Genomic DNA, 20,217 nt, shown 5'->3' on the forward strand with positions numbered 1-20,217 from the left:
ATTATAAAAAACTGATTCAATAAAAATTCAAATTCTGACTGCAGTGATAACTTTCACTCACCCCTCTTATAAATTTAGGGAAAGTATTATATCCTCAACTTACGTCATCCGACCTACACAGTCTGAGGACCAGTGTGCAAATACTCAGACACCCAATAAGCTATGCAAAGCCATTGCGTAGCATCTGACCTCAGGAGTAACATATATACAGATGGTTTTAATCACTTGCCTTCCTGAGGATTTACCCCCCTTCCTGACCAGGCCTTTTTTTGCTATTTGGCGCTGCACTAAGTCAACTGGTAATTGTGCGGCCATGTAATGCTGTACCCAAATGAAATTTATGTCCTTTTTTTAACACAAATAGAGCTTTCTTTTGTTAGTATTTGATCACCTGTAAGCTTTTTATTTTTGCGCTATAAACAAAAAAAACCCCAAAAATTTTGAATTAAAAAAAATTTTTTTTTACTTCTGGCTATAAAAAATATGTAGTAAACTCAAAGTTAGTCATAAATTTAGGCCAAAACGTATTCTGCTACATGTCTTTGATAAAAAAATCCCAATAATTGATTATTATGTAATATTGATTGCATTGTGTGAAAGTTATAGCGTCTACAGGGGAGGACTGACAACTCATGGGGCCCCCAGACAATAAGAAATAATGGGGCCCCCTATGTCTCCGCCTACACCTAAGCCAAAGCCACACAACACAACAACCTACATAGTCTAGGTCAGCTGCATAGAAAGGTCATTAAAAATAATAAAAAAAAAATAAAAAACCGCCATGGGGTCCCCGCTCTATTCATACCAAGCCCTTCTGGCTTGGTCTGGTGTGGGTTTTGAGGGGAACCCCAACGCCAAAATTTAAAAAAAAAACGGCATGGGGTCCCCCCCAAGGATCCATACCAGACCCTTATCCGAGCATGCAGCCCAGAAGTTCAGGAAAGGGGAGGGACAAACAAGCGCCCCCCCGCTGAACCATACCAGGCAACACACCCTCAACATGGGGGGGTGCTTTGGGGGGCCATGTTGATGGGGACAAGGACCTTTTCCCCACAACCCTGGTCTGTGGTTGCAGGGGTCTGCGGGCAGGGGGCTTATCCGAATCTAGAAACCCACTTTAGCAAGGGGGCCCCCAGATACCCCCCCCCTCATTTACAAAAAAAAACGTGTAGTGTGAACAAAGACAAGAGACAGTCTTTGACAAGTGCTTTATTAATAGAAGAAAAATAAAAGACTGCCCCCCAAAGTAGATCCAACGTCAATCACGATGCCCACCATTGCTACTCGATTAAAAAAAAAGGTTCCGCTCCTGATCATCTAACTGCTCCGCTGGCTTGACAGTTCTTAAATAAGGGGCGGCCACTCAGTGACATCACAGGTGTGGCCCCACCTCCTTGTGACATCATTAACCCAGCATGTCCTGGTTGATGACACCACAAGGAGCTGTACTTTCTCTGTACTTTCTCCAGTTCAGGAATGGAGACTTTTTTTTCTCTTTTCAGGTAGCGGCGGCGGTGGGCATCATGATTGACATTGGATCTACTTAGGGGGACATTCTTTTTTTTGTTCTTTTAATAAAGGACTTGTCAAAGACTGTCTCCTGTCTTTTTTCACACTACACTTTTTGTGAATGGGTAGCGGTACCATGTACCCTATACTCATTCACATGGAAAAGGGGGGCTGGGATATGGGGGCCCCCTTGTTAAAAGGGGCTTCCAGATTCAAATAAGCCCTGAGGCTGTAGACCCCCACAACCTCCGGCCAGGGTTGTGGGGAAGAGGCCCTTGTCCCCATCAGCATGGGCCCCCTCCACCCCAAAGCACCCCCCCTCATGTTGAGGGCATGTGGCCTGGTATGGTTCAGGAGGGGGAGGGGGGGCGCTCGCTTGTCCCTCCCCCTTTCCTGAGCTGCATGCTCGGATAAGCGTCTGGTATGGATTTTGGGGGTGACCACCACCCCATCTTTTTTAAAATTTTGTCGTGGGGGCTCCCCTCAAAATCTATACCAGACCCAAAGGGCTTGGTATGGATGGAGAGGGGACACCACGCCATTTTTGAAATTATTTTTTAGTTGCCAGCAAATCTTTCTTTTACTTTCTGCTGTCAGCCGGGAACTCCGCTGACAGCTGAAACATTAAAGCATGGTTTTCACTACTAAAATACTGCATGACTTGATAAAATAACTCATGAGGTATTTTAGTAGCTTTTTTTGGTGAATTCAAACTGTTTTTTAAAAAATGCTATGTGGTAGCCTACCGCATACTCGGATGCGGTAAGATACCGCTTACTGAATTGTGCCCAGGCAGCCTGTCACAGCGCCCCCTACTGACCCCGGGCCCTCGGGCAATGCCCGAATGGTCAATCTGCCCCCTGAACTTCTACAAACTATGGTATAGATACTGCAATTTATGCCATTTTTTTCTATACAGCGCTGCGCTAGGCTAACTGACAATTGTGCGGTTATGCAATGCTGTACATTAATTAAAGTTATGTCCTTTTTTTCACACAAATAGAGCTATCTTTTGGTGGTAGTTGATCACCTCTGGGTTTTTCTTTTGCACTATAAACAAATAAACCAAAAATTTTGAAAAAAAATAAAATTTTCTCATTTCTGTCATAAAAAATATCCAAAAAACTCAAATTTTGTCAAAAAATTTAGGCCAAAATGTATTTTGCTATGTCTTTGGTAAAAAAAATCCCAATAACTGCATATTAATTGGTTTGTGTGAATGTTATATCATCTACAAACTATGGTATAGATAATGGAATTTACACAGCTTTAACTTTCTGACTGCCTAACACATTTCTTGAGGTGCTAAAATACCAGGACAGTACAAACACCCCCAAATGATCCCTTTTTGGAAAGCAGATACCCTAAGCTGTCTGCTGAGAGGCATGTTGAGTCCATGGAAGATTTTTTTTTTCCCACAAGATTTTGGAAAATGACAAAAACATTAGTTTATTTTATTTTTTACACAAAGTTGTCGCTTAAAGGATATATTGCTCACAAAAGCCATGGGTATATGTGGAATTACACCCCAAAATACATTCTGCTACTTCTATAGAGTATGGGGATACCACATCTGTGAGACTTTTTGGGAGCCTAGCCACATACAGGAGCATGAAATTCAATGACCACTTTCAAAGCCTTAAGGTGTGTAACTTCCACATGTCACTTCCTCACTACCTATCACAGTTTTGGAGGCCCTGAAATACCAGGATAGCACCAACTCCCCTCCCCATGACCCCTTTTTGGAAAGTAGACACCCCAAGGAATTTAAAAAGAGGCATGGTGAGTATTTTACAGATTTCATTTCTTTCTCACAAGGTTTTGAAATACAAAAAAAGAAAAGAAAAAATATGTTTTTGTTTTCTTTCTTCATTTTCCAAAAACTTGTGGCAACAAACGAGATCTGCAAAATACTCACCATGTTTCTTATCAAATTCCTTGGGGTGTCTACTTTCCAAAAAGGGTTCATTGGTAAAACATTCTTACAGCACTCCAACTTTTCCTCCATGTTTTTTGTTTGTAGAATATCTTCCCAATTAATGTTGTGCAGTATTGTTGCACAGTTCAGTAAAGTTGGCTCTTTTGAAATTCATTGTACATTTCCCACCCTTGTGTTTGGTTTTCCTATAATTTACAGTAAACAGAATTGCCCTGTGATCACTATTTTCTAGATTATCCCATACTTCCATGTATGCTATCAGCTCTGGGTTGTTAGTAATTAGTAGGTCAAGCACACCTTTGTTTCTAGTTGGGGCGCACATCAATTGTCCATAAAATTGTCCCACTAGACATTTTAACCACTCACTGACTGCATTATAGCTGAAAAAGGGCTACAGCGTGGTCATCCAGTTTGGAGGTGGGGTTGGGTGTCTGTGGATGTCCTCCCAGAACCCCACCCAGCCACTGGGGCGCACATCGGGTGTGCTCTGTGACCGATGTGTCTTTTGAACACAGCTGATTACAGATCTTGGTAAAGGACAAATTACAGTGGCCCTTTACCATGTGATCAGCTGTGTCCAATCACAGCGGATCACATGAAAACAGACATGCTGGTTGTCAACAGTTCTTTCCTCAAACACTGTGTCTGTGTAAAGAAGGACAAGCCAATGACCGGCAAGGCTGTCAGACAGTGTTTACACTGACAAGTGCAGCCCCATCAATGCCAATCACTGCCCATCACTGCAGCCTCAGCAGTGCCCATCAGGGCAGTCTATCAGTGCCCATCAGTGCAGCCTCATTAGCACACATCAGTGAAGAAGAAAAATTACTTATTTTCAAAATGTATAACAGAAACTAAGAAAAACATTTAAATACCACCAAACAAAAGTTCTACCAGTCTCAAAAAAAAGAACAACATTTGTATGGGTACAGTGTTACGGGACAGAGCAATTGTCAAAGTGCGACAGCACTGAAAGCTGAAACTTGGCCTTGGCAGGACAGGGGTTAAAGTGCCCAGTATTGAAGTGGGTAAGAAATCCCAAGCCTTAGAGGATTGAGCAGCTCCATCTGCCCAGTCAATGTCTGGATAACTGAAGTCCCCCATGAGATACACACAGACTTTCTACATTTATTTTGCCTAAACATCCATCAGTGTGAGCTGCTATGGCTATAGTTATGCCACTGTCTGAACTTTGTCCATTAGATGACGTGGCATTGAAAGCCATGTTGACAGTGGAACTAAATTAATGTGTATAGTATGACATATACCTCCAGGCCACCATTAGTATATGTGCTTTAGAAAAAAAATTTGTTCACATGTTCAAGGTCACTTTAAGTTCTTAAAAATCAGCTAAAACATTTATAATTGAAAACCTTTTGGTTCCTTATAACAAACTGACAATAAACACTTCTAAATCATATATAAACACCTCAACTATCAAGGCAAACCTATGCTAGGCAAGTACATGGAACCCCCCAGAATAGCCTCAAACTTTCCAGATGCTTTCTCGAAATGTTTTACAGGATGTGAGCAGGAGGGCATAGAATATCATATATGGTGGAGATGCCTTAACGGTAAAAGGTTTTGTATTCAAAGTGCTGCATTATAAAGAAATCTCAAGACAGCTGAAACCTCAGTAACACTATGGGCTCTTTCACATGGAGGTTCCGATTGGGTCCGCCTGCTCGTTTTTCAGGCAGATCTGATCGGAACCTCCATTCTCCTCTATGGAGCGGTGGGTAAAAAACGTTTACACCCGCCGACATCCGATCCGCAAAAAAGGGATGGATGGGGATCCAGTTCCCCTTCCATTCGGTGGATCGGATGGAAATGGACAGGTGGTCCATTTTCATCTGACTGCCCATTGAGGAGAGCGAGCAGCTCTGTCTCTGCTCTGCAGCAGTGGAGCAGGCACAGATCTGTCATCCGCTTGCTCAACGGGGATCAGCAGAAAGATACACTGTTGAGCAAGTGGATCCGCTAAATGGGTCCACTCTGTATTACAGGACCCTTAGCCACTATTTTTAAATGTGTCTAGAAAACAAAGCCACAGAAGAACAGAGTCCAGGGACAAAAAAAAGTGAACAAGCATACGGAACCTCAATAAAAGCTGCAACCTCCTGGAGAACCAGATTCCATTCCAACTGATCTTCTGTATTGAAGCGATGTGTATAATCTTCTATTTCATCTGAAAGTTCCTAAGATAGCAAGAAAAAGCAGAACTGTTTTAATAGTAGTCTATAGTCTCTATATTTTGAGGTAAAGAAAAACATACTTGCCTGATATCAGCAATCTAAAATGTTTGTTTATGCCAAAGAACACATTCATCTTAGATGCTGATAAACTGAAGCAGCTGACAGATTGCCAGAGATTTCACTGAAACTGTAGCCTGCGTAGCTTTTTGCCCTGCCTGTCAGCACCATTTTTGTATAGCAATAGAAAAAAAAAAAATCAGAGAAAGACTCAATGTTATGGGTGCACCAAGTGGGCTTATCTGGGAGCTTAAAACAGACCTTTCACTTAAACTAGCAACCCTCTATTTGTTAACCCCCACCCACACACACCTATGCAAAAGTGCTTGCAGAATACATATAAGAGCAATAAATAGTAAAAACACCCAATTTTAATTACTTCTGTATGGCCACAGTCAGTACAATTTGGGGCTGTGTAAATAAAGCTGGAGAAAAAGATCACAAAACTGGAGCTGTTGGTCATTGTATTTACCCCATTTACTTTTTCCATAAAATGAAACCTAATTGATTGCTACGGCCAACACCTTCATCTTTGTTCTGATCTAGTTTTAATGAACTGTCTCCCCTTTGTGTGCTAATTTTCACACAACTTTATTGTTAAAATGTATCTTAACACAAAAACAAACATTTCATATATTGCATCTGACCATTACTTAAATATGGTGGCTTTAAAGGCTAAGTTCACCTTGTTTTTGTTTCTGATAAATTCCAGCTTCCCTATGTACCAATGCAACATTAAATGTACTTATTTTGCAGAAAAGAATAAGCTTTCTATTTTTCTTACACCAGACTTTACCTCAACATCAGTTGGTTGCATGGAAAATGTCTACATTGCTTCTTGGACAGACCTTAGGTTGTGAAAACCAGTAAGACACAGGAAGGTGTTCACCAGTTGACCTCATTAACACACACCCTGCGCCTGCCCTGCCCCTTCAGGAGTTGGCTCCCACTCATCTCTACAGATGAATTTGCAAAGCAAATCACTGTTCTCACTAAATACTCAAGCATCGTTTTTTTCTAGTATAAATTATTTGGCAGAGTGTGCAGGAGCTGAGCGATCACATAACAGCCTATGTGGAAAGAAGTGCAGTTTTGAAAATAGGAGGTGTGTCTAGGAAGTCTGTAAAGCTCACCATACACTAGAGAATCTGATTGTACAATCTTCTTTAGATCTACCATCAACTATGTAGTTCAAGCTTGATTTGATATATGCGATTTATACACGTAAAATTAACTAGAATCACTTTTGACCATCCATTGTTAATGGCAGCCCAAACACAGAAGCAAACACACGTTTTATCATGTGAAAAACACAAGCAACAAACTCCACAAAATGCACAATAAAAAAAAGTGCACACTGCAACACGCCAAAATCTCCCATGAGCTAATTTGCCACGTGTAGGGTAGCACATTAAAATCAATGGTCTGCACCTGTGCTATGCGTTTCGTGGGAAAAATGAGCCAAAAGAAATGCGCTCCCACTACGCTAGGTGTGAAGGGGACCGGAAAGTTAAATTGGTGTGTTTCCACAAGAACAGTGAAGCTCCATTCACATCTTTGCACATATGCACATCTGTTTCCAAATGCACAGAAAACCACACAGAAAATGCTTGCTTTGCCACGTGTTTTGTGAACCCACATTGCACTTACCTTGGGGTGCTATTAACATTGCTGTTAAATGTTAATAACACCCCAAGCGTGGGTAGCAGGCATGTGTTTGCCATGTGACAAATGTAATGCAAATGCACCAAAAAGTGCCAGTAAAAAAACGCACCACACACTGCTCCAAAAAAATGTTCTGAAGCTTCTTTGGGACAATTGTCACAAGTAGGGGTTGCCCTATGCATGATGAGTGAAAACGCTCAAAAACATTCCAAAAAACACACGCATGAACGCAAGTTCCCACCATGCGGAGATGTGAGTGGGCCCTGAAAACTGAGTGTCTCCATCTACTCCATTGTTCTATGTATAAAGATGGCCATACAACATACAATCTGATTGTATAACCTCTGTACAAATGAAATAGGAGGACCCACCAGAGCAATCTATTCAATTTGTATCAAATCAGACAGGCCCTTGCATTAAATAGCTTATTGTAAAACTAAAGGACATTGTACAATCAGGGTGTACATAAAAAGGGAGGAGTGGTCCAGAGTGGTGAACACGCTCTATCACGCCCTCTTCTCAGTAAGGTAGTGCATGCTGGGATTCAAAGCTTCCTGGATGTCACATGATCTACAGAAAGTGATGGAAGCAAAAAACACTTAAATAACCATTCAAATTTCAAAGCTGCTATAGCTGAGGTAAGTGAAGATAAGCACTTTGGGATGGCTGGGGCAGAATTGGCATTACAAACGGATTTTATTATGATATGTGAAATTCTATAAGGCTTTCTTAGCATTTAATAGTTTTCTCCCCCTTTATTTTCACCTAATGACCCTGCCAGCAACACTTATCCACTCAGGGTGATGACACTCACCACTGTAATGTATCTTTGGAGGATCAGCATTATCATTCTATGCTGTTCTCCTAATTTGGATTACAAATATCTCCCCCTTTCATCCTCTTCAATACATAGGGGGTAGGTGTTTTGTAGTTCACAGAAGAGAACTGGGAGGGCTGATAATATTGTTTGAATTTTTAGTTCAGTGCATAGAAAGTTGCGTTTAGAACACTAAATTTCCTGGTATGATCAACAAGTCAACAGGTATATAAAATTGATTTAGCATGTAAAAAGCAAAATGAATGCAGCCACCATTTCTAGGGACTGGTAATCTGCAAAACATTACCATTTTTGCTTTTGGGTTTAGATAAGGATCTTTTAAGCTGTGGGCAAACAATGAACCTGCAGACTTCAATGTGGGCAAATGCAGCTTGTACTTGACTACGGTAAGCTTAAAGTGTCTTTTAAGCGCTTTTTTTTTTTCAACAAACATGTCATACTTAGCTGCTCTGTGCAATGATTTTGCACACAGCAGCCCCAATCCAGCTCTTCCTAAATCTCTCACCAGTACTCCTGTCCACACCCCCTGCTGGATGCCCCCACAGCAAGCTTCTTGCTCTGGGGACACTCACGTGTGCTCACTCCTGAGCCCCTCTGTGTGTCTATGAGACATACAGAGCACGTCTAGCCCCCGCCCCCTGCACGCTCCTCAATGGCTATGATTGACAACAGTGGGAGCCAATGGCTCCTGAGGCTGTGTCTCAGCCAATGAGGCAGCAGAGACCGTTGTGCACATCACTGGATCGGGCACAGGTAAGTACGGGGGGCTCAAGGGGAGGGGGGCTGCACACTGAAGGTTTCTTATGCATGAAGGTAAAAAACCTTCAGCCTTTAGAACCACTTTAAACTGTTATTAAAACTACAATACAGTGTATATGTGTATATATGTGTATATGTGCATAGACATATACACACAGCAATAACAAGTCCTGTCTATACAGGTTAACAATCAGGACAGGGCGCCTAATCTGTTCTGTTTGCTTAGGGCATCACCTGAACAGCATTAGCATTAGGCTTTGCGAAACAGATTTAAGTTCTTATCAGGGGTGCCTAATGTGAGTACTTAAGCAAGCCTATTTTTAGCAGTTACATAATGTTTTGAAGAAGATAGTCCTTCCAGCAATTAAGGTTTTGATGTATTTTGGAAAAGTCATATATAAGACCTATTCCTGTGTTTTTTTCAATCTGTCAGCATGTTACCATTACTAATGATTAATGTTAGGAGTTTGTAGCCCAAAATATAACAGGGTGTTTTAAATTATCCTCCAGTTTTAACACTGGTTTCTTCCTTCAGCTTTCACTCTGCAGCTGGCACTCCCCAATCTTCAGCCATCACTAGAAAACCTGAGAGTTGGGTAGTCAACGAACCATAAACATTACAAAAGGCTCCTAGCATTTTGTGAACTCTTTCCATTAGAACAAAAATAACCTAACAGGGGTTTTAACCCTTTCCAACTTATAAAAAAAAAAAAAAAAACTATAAATATATTTAACATAGTGCTTTCAAACGACACTAAAATCTCCATGAGGGAATAGTGCCCATCCTCTGTACTCTTTGCTTTTCATATCATTACTTTTTACAAGTAAAGTTTCATGTTAGTATAGTTTAACATGCCAAATCTCATCAAAGGTGGAAGAAACCAGTTGCACAATTAAACTATAATATGGATAGTGACATGTAAACATATACAGCAGTTTGTTTAACACAGTAAAGTGTTCTAACTTCCAAATCACAAGACAACACAAAGTATATAAATGTGACAATACAAAAGCAATACATAAATCACTTAGACTCACAGGCCATCAATTACCTTGACTAGGTCTTTAACAACATCCATTTTATTGAGTAACAGACAGACGACGATGAATCGGGCATAGTAACGCAATTTCTTCACAACCAGCTCAGGTCTAAGGGACAATAACTGCAGTTATCTAAAACAAAGCTTTCATCACTAGCATTTAACAATAGGAAGATGTTATTTCATGCATCTGGTAACATCCGGCTAGTATCTGTTTTTGAGACTGCATGCACTTGAAATGACTCTTGGCAGCACTGCATAACTTTGTATGTTTAATGTTACCTGTAAAAAAAGGGAAAATACTTACATTTCTGGTCACCTGTTGATATGCCAGATGGGTAAAATACCTTTTTCCCTGTAGCATATGGTGGTAGCCTGTATGTCCTGCATGCCTTGTAGTCAAGAGAAAAAAAATAACTGCCTGTGAAGTGGGAAAAAGGTATTCAACCCCTCCAGCCACTCAAATACTTGCAGCCGCCAAGGTGAAGTGAAGAGGCAGCATACCAACAAATAGTCTGCCGGAAAGGTAAAAATATTGCCTTTTTCATTACAGGTATGTGGTAAAGAACAAGGTAACCCTGTGCTGAAAGGATCACTTTAAAGAAAACCTAGAACCAATGGAGATATGTTTAGTCTTCCATTGCTTACCTCTCCTGGAAATGCTAGTGGTTTTACTGTCCTGCTGATGTTTTGGCCTTAGCATTTTTGGAGTCACTTACCTAGAATAAGAATGGAGATGAGCAATTCTGACCTTCCTCTAACTGCCCTATGCTGCAAGCTTGTTCTGGGTCAGTGACTCTGAAGTATTAATGTCAAGCAACTAGCATTTTCAGAAGATGACCACAAGTGACAGCTCAAAATTCTTTTCTTGGCAGATCTACTTTAAAAGGGAAAACTTATCCAAAACTGATATTTTTGGTGTGGGTAGAGAAAGATGGACTAAATTCCCAATTATTCCCTGGGGTATGCCATTGTCAAGATCTTCCCACCAAAGCTTCAGCTGCTCCCCCCTTCCCCCCAACAGAAGCAAAAGCCTCACTTTTCAAAGTATGCATCCAGCATAAAAAAATATGTAAAATATGATTGTGAGTGAGACAGCCCTATACATGACCACAAAATGTGGATGGACCTGGGAACCCAAAAAGAAATTTTGCCAAAGAAATTCCAAAAATGGAGATTCCAAAGGAGATTAAAACACAAAAATTGCTACCCAGAAGTGAAATATCAATTTTGGGTGGGCTGACCCTTTAACATGTGGAGTGATCTTTAATAGGATAATCTACCATCAACATGAGTAGAAGAGATTTGCTATAAGATTCCAACACACATTTTAGTTGATTTGTATTTGTAACCTCTTAGGTATTCATACACAAGCAAAACAAATGTTTAAAGCCTAAGTTAAGCGAAGAAAAAATCAGCACAAGGGACATTTCGTTATATTCCTCCACTAATTTCCCCTACCCTGCAATCTTCTGTTGGGTGGGAGCTAAAGTGATTGTAAAGCAATTTTTTTAACCCCTTCCAGCTGACAGCACACAAATATGCAGCCTCAATAATATGGGCCTTTGTACTGGGGGCGCACCACACAGCGCGCTCCCAACACAGAGGTCAGGCTCTCACCGGGAGTCCCGAGTCCCATACTAATGATCAAGACCCAGGACTCCTGGTTTCGGGTCACCTAATCGCTGTGATAGCCTCTGATTGGCTATCACAGTGATCAGTGACTGTAAAGCCCGCTCCTGTGATTTCTCTCTGAATGGAGAGAGAGGTGCATTGGGGGTTATTTACTAAAACTGAAGAATGCAAAATCTGGTGCAACACTAAATAGAAACCAATCAGCTTCCAGGTTTTATTGTCAAAGCTTAACTGAACAAGCTGAAGTTAGCAACTGGTTGCTTACCATGCACAGCTGCACCAAATTATGAGTGCACCAGTTTTACAGTTTTAGTGAATCTAAATCCCCCCGCAAATTTATCTCAGGGAGAAAGATGTAAACAAGTGTGTAAAATATAATAATAAAACATAAAATTAAAAATAAAGAGGAAAAAAAAGCCATTTCAAAGTTTGATCTAGGTCAGTGCCAATGTTAGTTTTATGGTTAAGGTAAGGGTTAAAATGAATAGTCAAAGATCAGTTGGTGTCAGTGTGTTTTAGGTAGGATAACAAAAAGTACGATAAGTACAAACAACAGCATACACTTATGTGGTATTGCTGTGATTATCAGGAGCAGGAAAATTTGGACAGTTTTTTGTTCTGATAATAAAAAAAAAAAACTAAACACAGAAGATATCTATTACCATTTACCACTAAAAAAAAGCCCAAATTGTCCTGAAAAAAACCACAGTTATAATCCACTTTTATGCACAAATTAAAACAAACATGTTATACCTGTACTTACCTGCCCAAATCCCCTCTTCTGGGGTCCCCCACTGGCAATCTTGGCTCCTCCTTTTCTCCAAGTGCGAAGCTGCTTACCTAGCTAGGAAACACTTCTGAGCAAGGCTGTGTACATCCATAGACATACACAGGCTCCTTCCCCTCATAAAATTTGACTGAGAGCAGCACAAGCCAATGGCTCCTGCTGTTCTCCATAAAGCCCAAGAATATAAGAAGAGAGCAGAGAAGGGCTGCCAGTGGGGACAGTGCTGGATCAAGAGTGGTGTTCAGTAAGATTTAGGGAAAGGGGGGAGACACAGACAGTGGAAGGTTTTTTTATCTTAATGATGAGAATGCATTGAGGTAAAAACCTTCTACCTTTAGAACCACTTATACAAAGCCAAGGGACCCATTATGTGCACTTATCAAGAGTGCCAACTGTGCCCACACGTTCAGCCTCCCTCCTCCATTTCTAGAAGCTGTACTATAGCTTCTATGAATAAAAAATGATCTATGAATGAAAAAGGTAGACCATTCATTAATCTGCCCTTTCTCCATTCAAAGATTGTTTTTCATAGATATAAGCTATCTTTAGAGTTTTTATGAATGGAAGAGGGGGTTGGAAAGGGCAGGCACAGTCAGCACTCTTGATTAGTGCATATGACAGGTTCCTTTGCTCTATTAAACCCTATTGTACTGGAAGATTATGGTGGCAGGGGGAGGCAACAATTAGAGCAGTAAGATTTCAAGGAAAGGAAGAGCCGGAAGCAGAACATACACATCCCATTAAATATATGCAATGTCCCCTGTGTTGATTGTTTTATTATGACTAAACTTGGGCTTTAATAATTACAGCTATCTGCATATGCAAATATCAGATTGGAACATCACATGTTTACAATAAATTAAACTAGTAGGAACAAATTTAGCTAATCCTTTCTTAAAGGTGCATTGCACAAGAACAAAGAATTAAGTCATGTTTATTGCTATGGATAAAATTAACCAGTCAATTTTCACTACATGGATATATAGCCAACAAAGAAACATCTTGGAGCTACTGTACAACTGATTGTCATTTAACAAATGTAAACTTCACCTTCTGCATGAGAATTTTATGTAGGCAGAGTTATTAACAGGGGATCAAAAAAGTGACAGAAAAGAGAAAAAGAAATAACATTGCAATGATAGCTAATCTCACACAAAAATTTTATATTTCACTATATAACAATATTTTTATACTAATTTTATTGGAAAAACAGCATGCAGTTTTTTCTATAGAGTTGTAAATGTACAAATTTCCTAGCCAGGAAGACTATCACCCTGTCCGGACTATCCCTATTCTCAATCAGCTGATGGCTTAGCTTCAGAGACTCATTTACAAATAAGCTAAGCTGCTAGCCTAAAGCATATGTATGCATGTAAAATCATATATTAAATTCCACATTGCATTTCAATTATTTCTAGCCTATTCCTATTAATCTGAATAATCTTGAGTTTTGTAAACTTACTTGTGAAGATCCCCACACAGGGGCGGACTGACCATTGGCGAACTCGGACGCTGCCCGAGGGCCCAGGGTCAGTAAGGGACCCCATGGGATGCCCCTGGTACCTTTCATAGGCTTTTTTGGGTGTGGTTTGAGTGTGGGTGAGGACACAGGGGCCCCTATTGCCCAGGGGCCCCATGAGTTGTCAGTCCGCCCTTGTCCCCACACATTTACTTCCTGGAATTCTGGGACACAGTCACTATTCCCTGCACTGCTGTAGACACTGCTGTGTCACACATTACACAAGACTGCCTTCTGAACAACAGGGATGCTGAGAGGAGTTTCAGGAGGCAGAGTCGCTACAGGAATCGCTATGCAGGCAGCGAGGTACCATGGGATATGTAGTCTTTAGAAATTAAAAGTAGACAGCAGAGAAGAAGCTTCAAAGCATGCAGGGAGGTGTAGAAAAAGATACCCAGCTGACAGGCAGCACTCACAACATGAAAGGAGATTTTTCAAGTAAGCTTAAATTAGACTGTAAAAAAAAAAAACTATTGTTTGTATTGCTTTTACAATGTTATAAAATGAAAATGTATGCTGTGACCACCAAACTTCATTAATTCCTTAAGGAATATACATCCTCTACCTGTTTGTACTTGTTATGAGAAATTATTTTCACATCCACAAAGCCTCTACAATAATTTATCTAGACCAGTGGTTCTCAACCTGTAGAACCTCAGGACCCACATTTGTCCTTAGTCATTAACGGGTCAATTCACTAAGAGTTAAATAACAACTGAATACACGCAGTGAAATAACGCATGAGGTAAATCTTTTACAAATTAGCAATTCCCTAAGAATTTTGAGGTAAATAACTTATGCGGTAAAATATTGTTATTGTGGTAATTACCGCATATTTTTACGTGGTAATTTATCTTACAGTAGCTGGTTGTTAAGGAAGCCGGCCGCTGAGCCCTTAACAACAAGATGACTTCATCAGCGGTCAGTGGGTTTCCCGATGACAGCTGAATGTAAAAAACAAGAATTGCCAGCAATTATAAATTAATTTTAAAAAACTGCCATATTAAAAAAAAAAAAAAATGGCATGGGGTTTCCCCCTGAATCCATACCAGACCCTTATACAAGCATGCAGCCCGGCAGGTCAGGAAAGATCAGGTAACGAGCAAGGCGCTCCCCCCCTCCTGGCAGTGCAAACTTTTAAAATTCCCGTGGTGTCAAACCACCGGCCAGAACAAGGTGACGTCACAGAAAGCTCAGCCAGATGAGCATTTTTCCAAAAATGGTGTCCTCTGGGATTGGAGAATGTTCTCCAATCCCAGAGGATGACATTTTTGGACAAACATCACCTTGTTCTGGCCGGTAGTCTGACACCACGGGAATTTTAAATGTTTACACTGCTTTTATGCACCTTATCTACTGTATGTAAGTGCAATACTTTAATACATTTTTTTCTGTTTTAAACCTTTCCTTGCATGATGTGGAGAGCTGTCTGATATGATGGATTCATTTAAGTGAACCTGCAGTCGTCCATTCATCTCCTTGATGCGGCTAACTAGGGTGTCAGTGTGGATCTGAACACCATCTGCTCGTTTGATCTCGATTGAAGATCAAAGTGTCTGGTAAGAGGCTGATTTTTTTCTTTTGCATCAAGCATTTGTGGACACCTATGCATGTTCCGTTGGAGGTTTTCTTTAGCACACAGCACTGTGTTATTAGATTTTGGGACTTTTAATTATTTAATATATGAATGTGGATTTATATAATTTTAATTAATTTATACACATTACTAGTTTAGTGTTTGTACGGATCACTATATTGATCACGAACAGAACTATACTAGTGCCTCCTTTGTATAGTGTCCATAAAAACGCAGAGTTAGAAGGATTGGCCCCATTCGCCGCCAGCACTAGCGTTTAGCCCCTTCGCTGTTTTTCACGGAAGATTTGTATCAATTGATTGTGGGCCAAGACAATTTATACGCACAACAATACATGGCCGCCCACCCAAATTCAGCTCTTGCCAGACAATTTGTATGGAAACCTATCACGGTTTCTGAATTTAAAAAACATTTGGGCCTAACCCTCAACATGGACATTACCGAAAAAAATTAATTGCAGATTCTCTATGGGGTTCCGGTCAGGCGAGTTTGCTAGCCAATCAAGCACAGTAATCCCACGGTCATTGAACCAGATTTTGGTGCTTTTGGCAGTGTGGGCAGGTGCCAAGTCCTGCTGGAAAATGAAGTCAGCATCCCCATAAAGCTTGTCTGCAGAAGGAAGCATGAAGTGCTCCAAAATCTTCTGGTAGATAGCTGCGTTGACCCTGGAATTAATGAAGCACAATGGACCAACACCAGCAGATGACATGGCTCCCCAAATCAACACAGACTGTGGAAACTTTACACTGGACTTCAAGCATCTTGCAGTGTGTGCCTCTCCATTCTTCCTCCATACTCTGGGTCCTTGGTTTCCAAATGAGATTCAAAAGTTGCTCTCATCAGAAAAGAGGACTTTGGACCACTGAGCAACAGACCAGGTCTGTTTTTCTTTAGCCCAGGTAAGACGCTTCTGACGTTTGTTGTTCAGGAGCGGCTTGACAAGAGGAATACGGCATTTGAAGCCCATGTCAAGCCTCAGTCCACTCCTTTGGAAAGTCCCCAACACTTTTGAATGGCCTTTTCCCGACAATCCTCTCCAGGCTGAGGTCATCCCTGCTGCTTGTGCACCTTTTTCTTCCACACTTTTCCCTTCCACATAACTTTCTATTAATGTGCTTTGATACAGCACTTTGGGAACATCCAACTTCTTTTGCAATTACCTTTTGAGGCTTTCCCTCCTTATGGAGGGTGTCAATGATGGTTTTCTGCACAACTGTCAGGTCAGCAGTCTTTCGCATGATTGTGATTCCTACTGAACCATACTGAGAGACCATTTAAAGGCTCAGAAACCCTTTTCAGGTGTTGTGGCTTAATTAGCTGATTAGAATGGGACACTTTGAGCTGAGAATATTGCACCTTTTCACAATATTCTAATTTTCTGAGATTGTGGAATTGGGGTTTTCATAAGTAAGCCATAATCATCACAATTATGACAAATCACGGCTTGATCCCTTGCAATGTCTGCTGGGGGCACTGGACCAAGAACTGTTTCAACCAGGAGTGTATATCATGGTATCTAGACTTTTAGATCTGGCTAGGAAGTTGATAGAAAGGTACTGGTTATCGTGGATTCTGTAAGTACTGTTCCATTTTTTTAAATTATCTTGGCAATAAAAGTTGTTTGTGTTTGTTGTTTGTTGATTGTGAATTTGGGGTTTTCATGAGCTGTAAGCCATAATCATCACAATTATGACAAATCACGGCTTGAACTATCTTGCTTTGCATGTAATGAGTCTATCTCATATATTAGTTTCACCTTTTAAGTTGCATTACTGAAATAAATGAACTTTTGCACGATATTCTAATTTTTCGAGTTTCACCTGTATATGCCCAAAATGGACCAGCAATATACTGGTATGTCTCTGGACTTCGGGTGGTTGTACCGGGATGATGCCTGCAGCTACAGGTATCAGCCTGGTATATTTTTTTTTCCGCTGGTGGTCGGCTTTCATGTAAAAACAATCCTAGTGGCCAATTAGCTGCTGAATTGTTTTTATGAGCAGCGGGAAGGGACACCCCCCCCCCCGCTGCCTTCCACAGTTTTCATGGGCTCTCCTGTCCCACAGGGCAATCTGAGAATGCAGCCGGAAGTTCCGCTGGCTGACCATAGAGATGGTCAGAGACCAGAATGACTCCAATCATCTCTATAGTGTCAGGGTTCTGTCCACAGTACTCTGCATGACTGCAGAAGTGCACGTTGGCGAAGATCCATGCACATTGGCTCACTGACACGAGCCAGAACATACTGGCGCACAGTTGCACATGCATCGGCTCAGCTTGGCATCAGGCGGCCTTTATAAGGACGCTCTTCACTCTCTCAAGTTGCTGGTTGAGCTCTGGCTCCCCATTACCATTGTCTGTGTTCCTTGCTTTAGTGATTTTCTGTTACCGACCCAGCTTGCTCTTGGACCTTTCTTCTCTGCCTGACTCCTGACCTGACCCTGGCTTGGCTAACAGATATTCTCTCTCGCTCCTCTGTGTATGACACCAGCTACTCTACTGACTACGTCTGCTCCAATCTCCACCTGGCACTTGACCTTGGCTTTGAGTTGACTATTCTGTGGTCCTCTGTTTCCCTGAAGGCTTGCATATCTCTCACAGGCGCCACCTGTCTGCAGACTCCATTCCAGTGCATCAGCTGTGCTGGGTGTACCTCTGACCAGCACTCCTATAGGCGACCTGTGCTACTTTGGGCCCGACTCCTGTTGTCCCATATCCAGGGGAGTATGGAACTTAGCCGCAAGGGAAGCCCTCTCTCCATTGGCCTCCATCACCAGGTACATTATATTATTATACAGGATTTATATAGCGCCAACAGTTTGCTCAGCACTTTACAATATAACGGGAGACAATACAGCAACAATACAGTTCATTTGAGGGCCCTGGTCCTTGGAGCTTACATGATATATAGTTTAAGAAATTGGAAGCTACAAGCATTTCATCACTTCAGTTTCGCAGGATATAAAAAGCGCCATTTGTAAATTGTGAAAGCATCTGTTCACACCGATCTTGGTGAGATTAGATTATGTAAGGGCAGAGGAGATATCTAGAGTCTGATAAACCCCAGAATTCTCAAAAAAGAATATATGACAATACCCATTGAAGTTATAGGGGATATTTGCATTCCCTGTGATAGCTTAAAAAGTGATCGAAAAAAAATTAAAGGGACAGTGTAAAAATAATTTTAAAAATCTAAATAACTAAAAAAAAAAAACACCCTTGCCCCCCTGCGTGCGCAAGTGATGACCCCGTGCCGGTATGTAAACAGAGGTTGCACCATGCATGTGAGGTATCGCCATGAATGTCAGATTGAGGGAAGTAATTCTAGCACTAGACCTTCTGTGTAAATATAAATTGGTGGCCTGTACAGGCTTTTTAACTGTAGCCTATCGATAATAAAAGTGTACGTACTTTGTTGCCATTGTACGGGCATGGGCAATCTTAAAGCATGTCATGTTTGGTATCTATTTATTCCAGAGACATGGGAGACACACACACCGAGTCCTTACACAGACAGCTCTGTTGTTAAATTTTAGGCCAATAGCCAAAAGTAAACCACACGAGAGGATAGTGGGGGCTGGGGCACAGATTCCACAGCTGGAGTGCAGAATTCAGTATTTATATAAGGTTACTGAACAACAGGGTTTAACAGGTACTAAGTTACTGCTTCCCATGACATAGAAACCACAAATGACATATCTGCAGCTGAATTTCTAGGAATGAGAGGGAATCTGGCAGGAAGGTTTAAAGTTAACCTGACGTGTTAGAGGACACTTCTCAGCAAGAGTAGAAAGTAAGGCTCTATAACATTAAACCTTCCAAAATGAAAAGCAATGGTCCTCTGGTAAGTATCAGTATATTTCCTCTCTTCCCCATTGAGTTCTTTGGGAGGATCAAAAGTGGATACAGGCAGGTGGCAAAGTGTTGGTTAGAGATCCAGGCAAGAAGCCAGTTAGTTAGAGAAGAGATTGTAGCTGAAGGGCCAGGGTCTACTGTGTATATTATCAGAAGGGACAGAATCTGCTTTGTTTTCCACTTCACAGGCTGTCTCCAATTTGATCCATAGGAAGACCAGAGAAAGTGGCTTCAAGATGGATAAAATGATGGGAGACCACAAGAGCTTTGGAGAGCAAAGTCTCTGAAAAATTCCAAGCCTGGACTTGTTTAAAATGGACATTTTATAATGAACTTTAGATAAAGACTGACACACCTTCTCAGTGTCAGAAATATGGGAGGGGTTGCTTTCAAGGTGAATGAATGAAGTGATTTTCTGAGTGGTTTAGGTAGTCTGAGAAAGAATCAAGGGTGGAATGTGTTGCGTTTGAGATACACTATATTGCCAAAAGTATTGGGATGCCTGCCTTTACATGCACATGAACTTTAATGACATCCCAGTCTTAGTCTGTGGGGTTCAAAATTGAGTTGGTCCAACCTTTGCAGCTATAACAGCTTCAACTATTCTGGGAAGGCTGTCCACAAGGTTTAGGAGTGTGTCCATGGAAATGTTTGACCATTCTTCCAAAAGTGCATTTGTGAGGTCAGGCACTGATGTTGGACGAGAAGGCCTGGCTCGCAGTCCTCGCTCCAATTAATCCCAAAGGTGTTCTATTGGGTTGAGGTCAGGACTCTGTGCAGGTTCCAGTCAAGTTCCTACACCCCAAACTCGCTCATCCATGT

General features: G+C 41.2%; 1 protein-coding gene across 15 annotated transcripts in view; it reads right to left on the minus strand.

Moving 5' to 3' along the window:
• Nucleotides 1-20,217, minus strand: part of SCAI (suppressor of cancer cell invasion) — a 1,319,466-nt gene that overhangs the window by 777,648 nt on the left and 521,601 nt on the right. For all 15 annotated transcript variants that reach the window (XR_016307572.1, XR_016307574.1, XR_016307571.1 and 12 more), the window contains exons 6-7: nucleotides 10,015-10,111; nucleotides 5,548-5,646 (exon numbers count right to left, since the gene is read on the minus strand). Coding sequence is in view for 10 of the 15 variants with exons in the window: in XM_089658464.1 (XP_089514590.1) it covers nucleotides 5,548-5,646; nucleotides 10,015-10,111 (196 nt within the window). In the remaining 5 variants the exon portion in view is untranslated. The remainder of the gene's footprint in view (nucleotides 1-5,547; nucleotides 5,647-10,014; nucleotides 10,112-20,217) is intronic.

This window comes from Staurois parvus, unplaced genomic scaffold, assembly GCF_062004578.1.
Source record: "Staurois parvus isolate SC_StPar_1 unplaced genomic scaffold, SC_StPar_1.0 ptg001072l, whole genome shotgun sequence".
In the NCBI taxonomy this organism is placed as follows: domain Eukaryota; kingdom Metazoa; phylum Chordata; class Amphibia; order Anura; family Ranidae; genus Staurois; species Staurois parvus.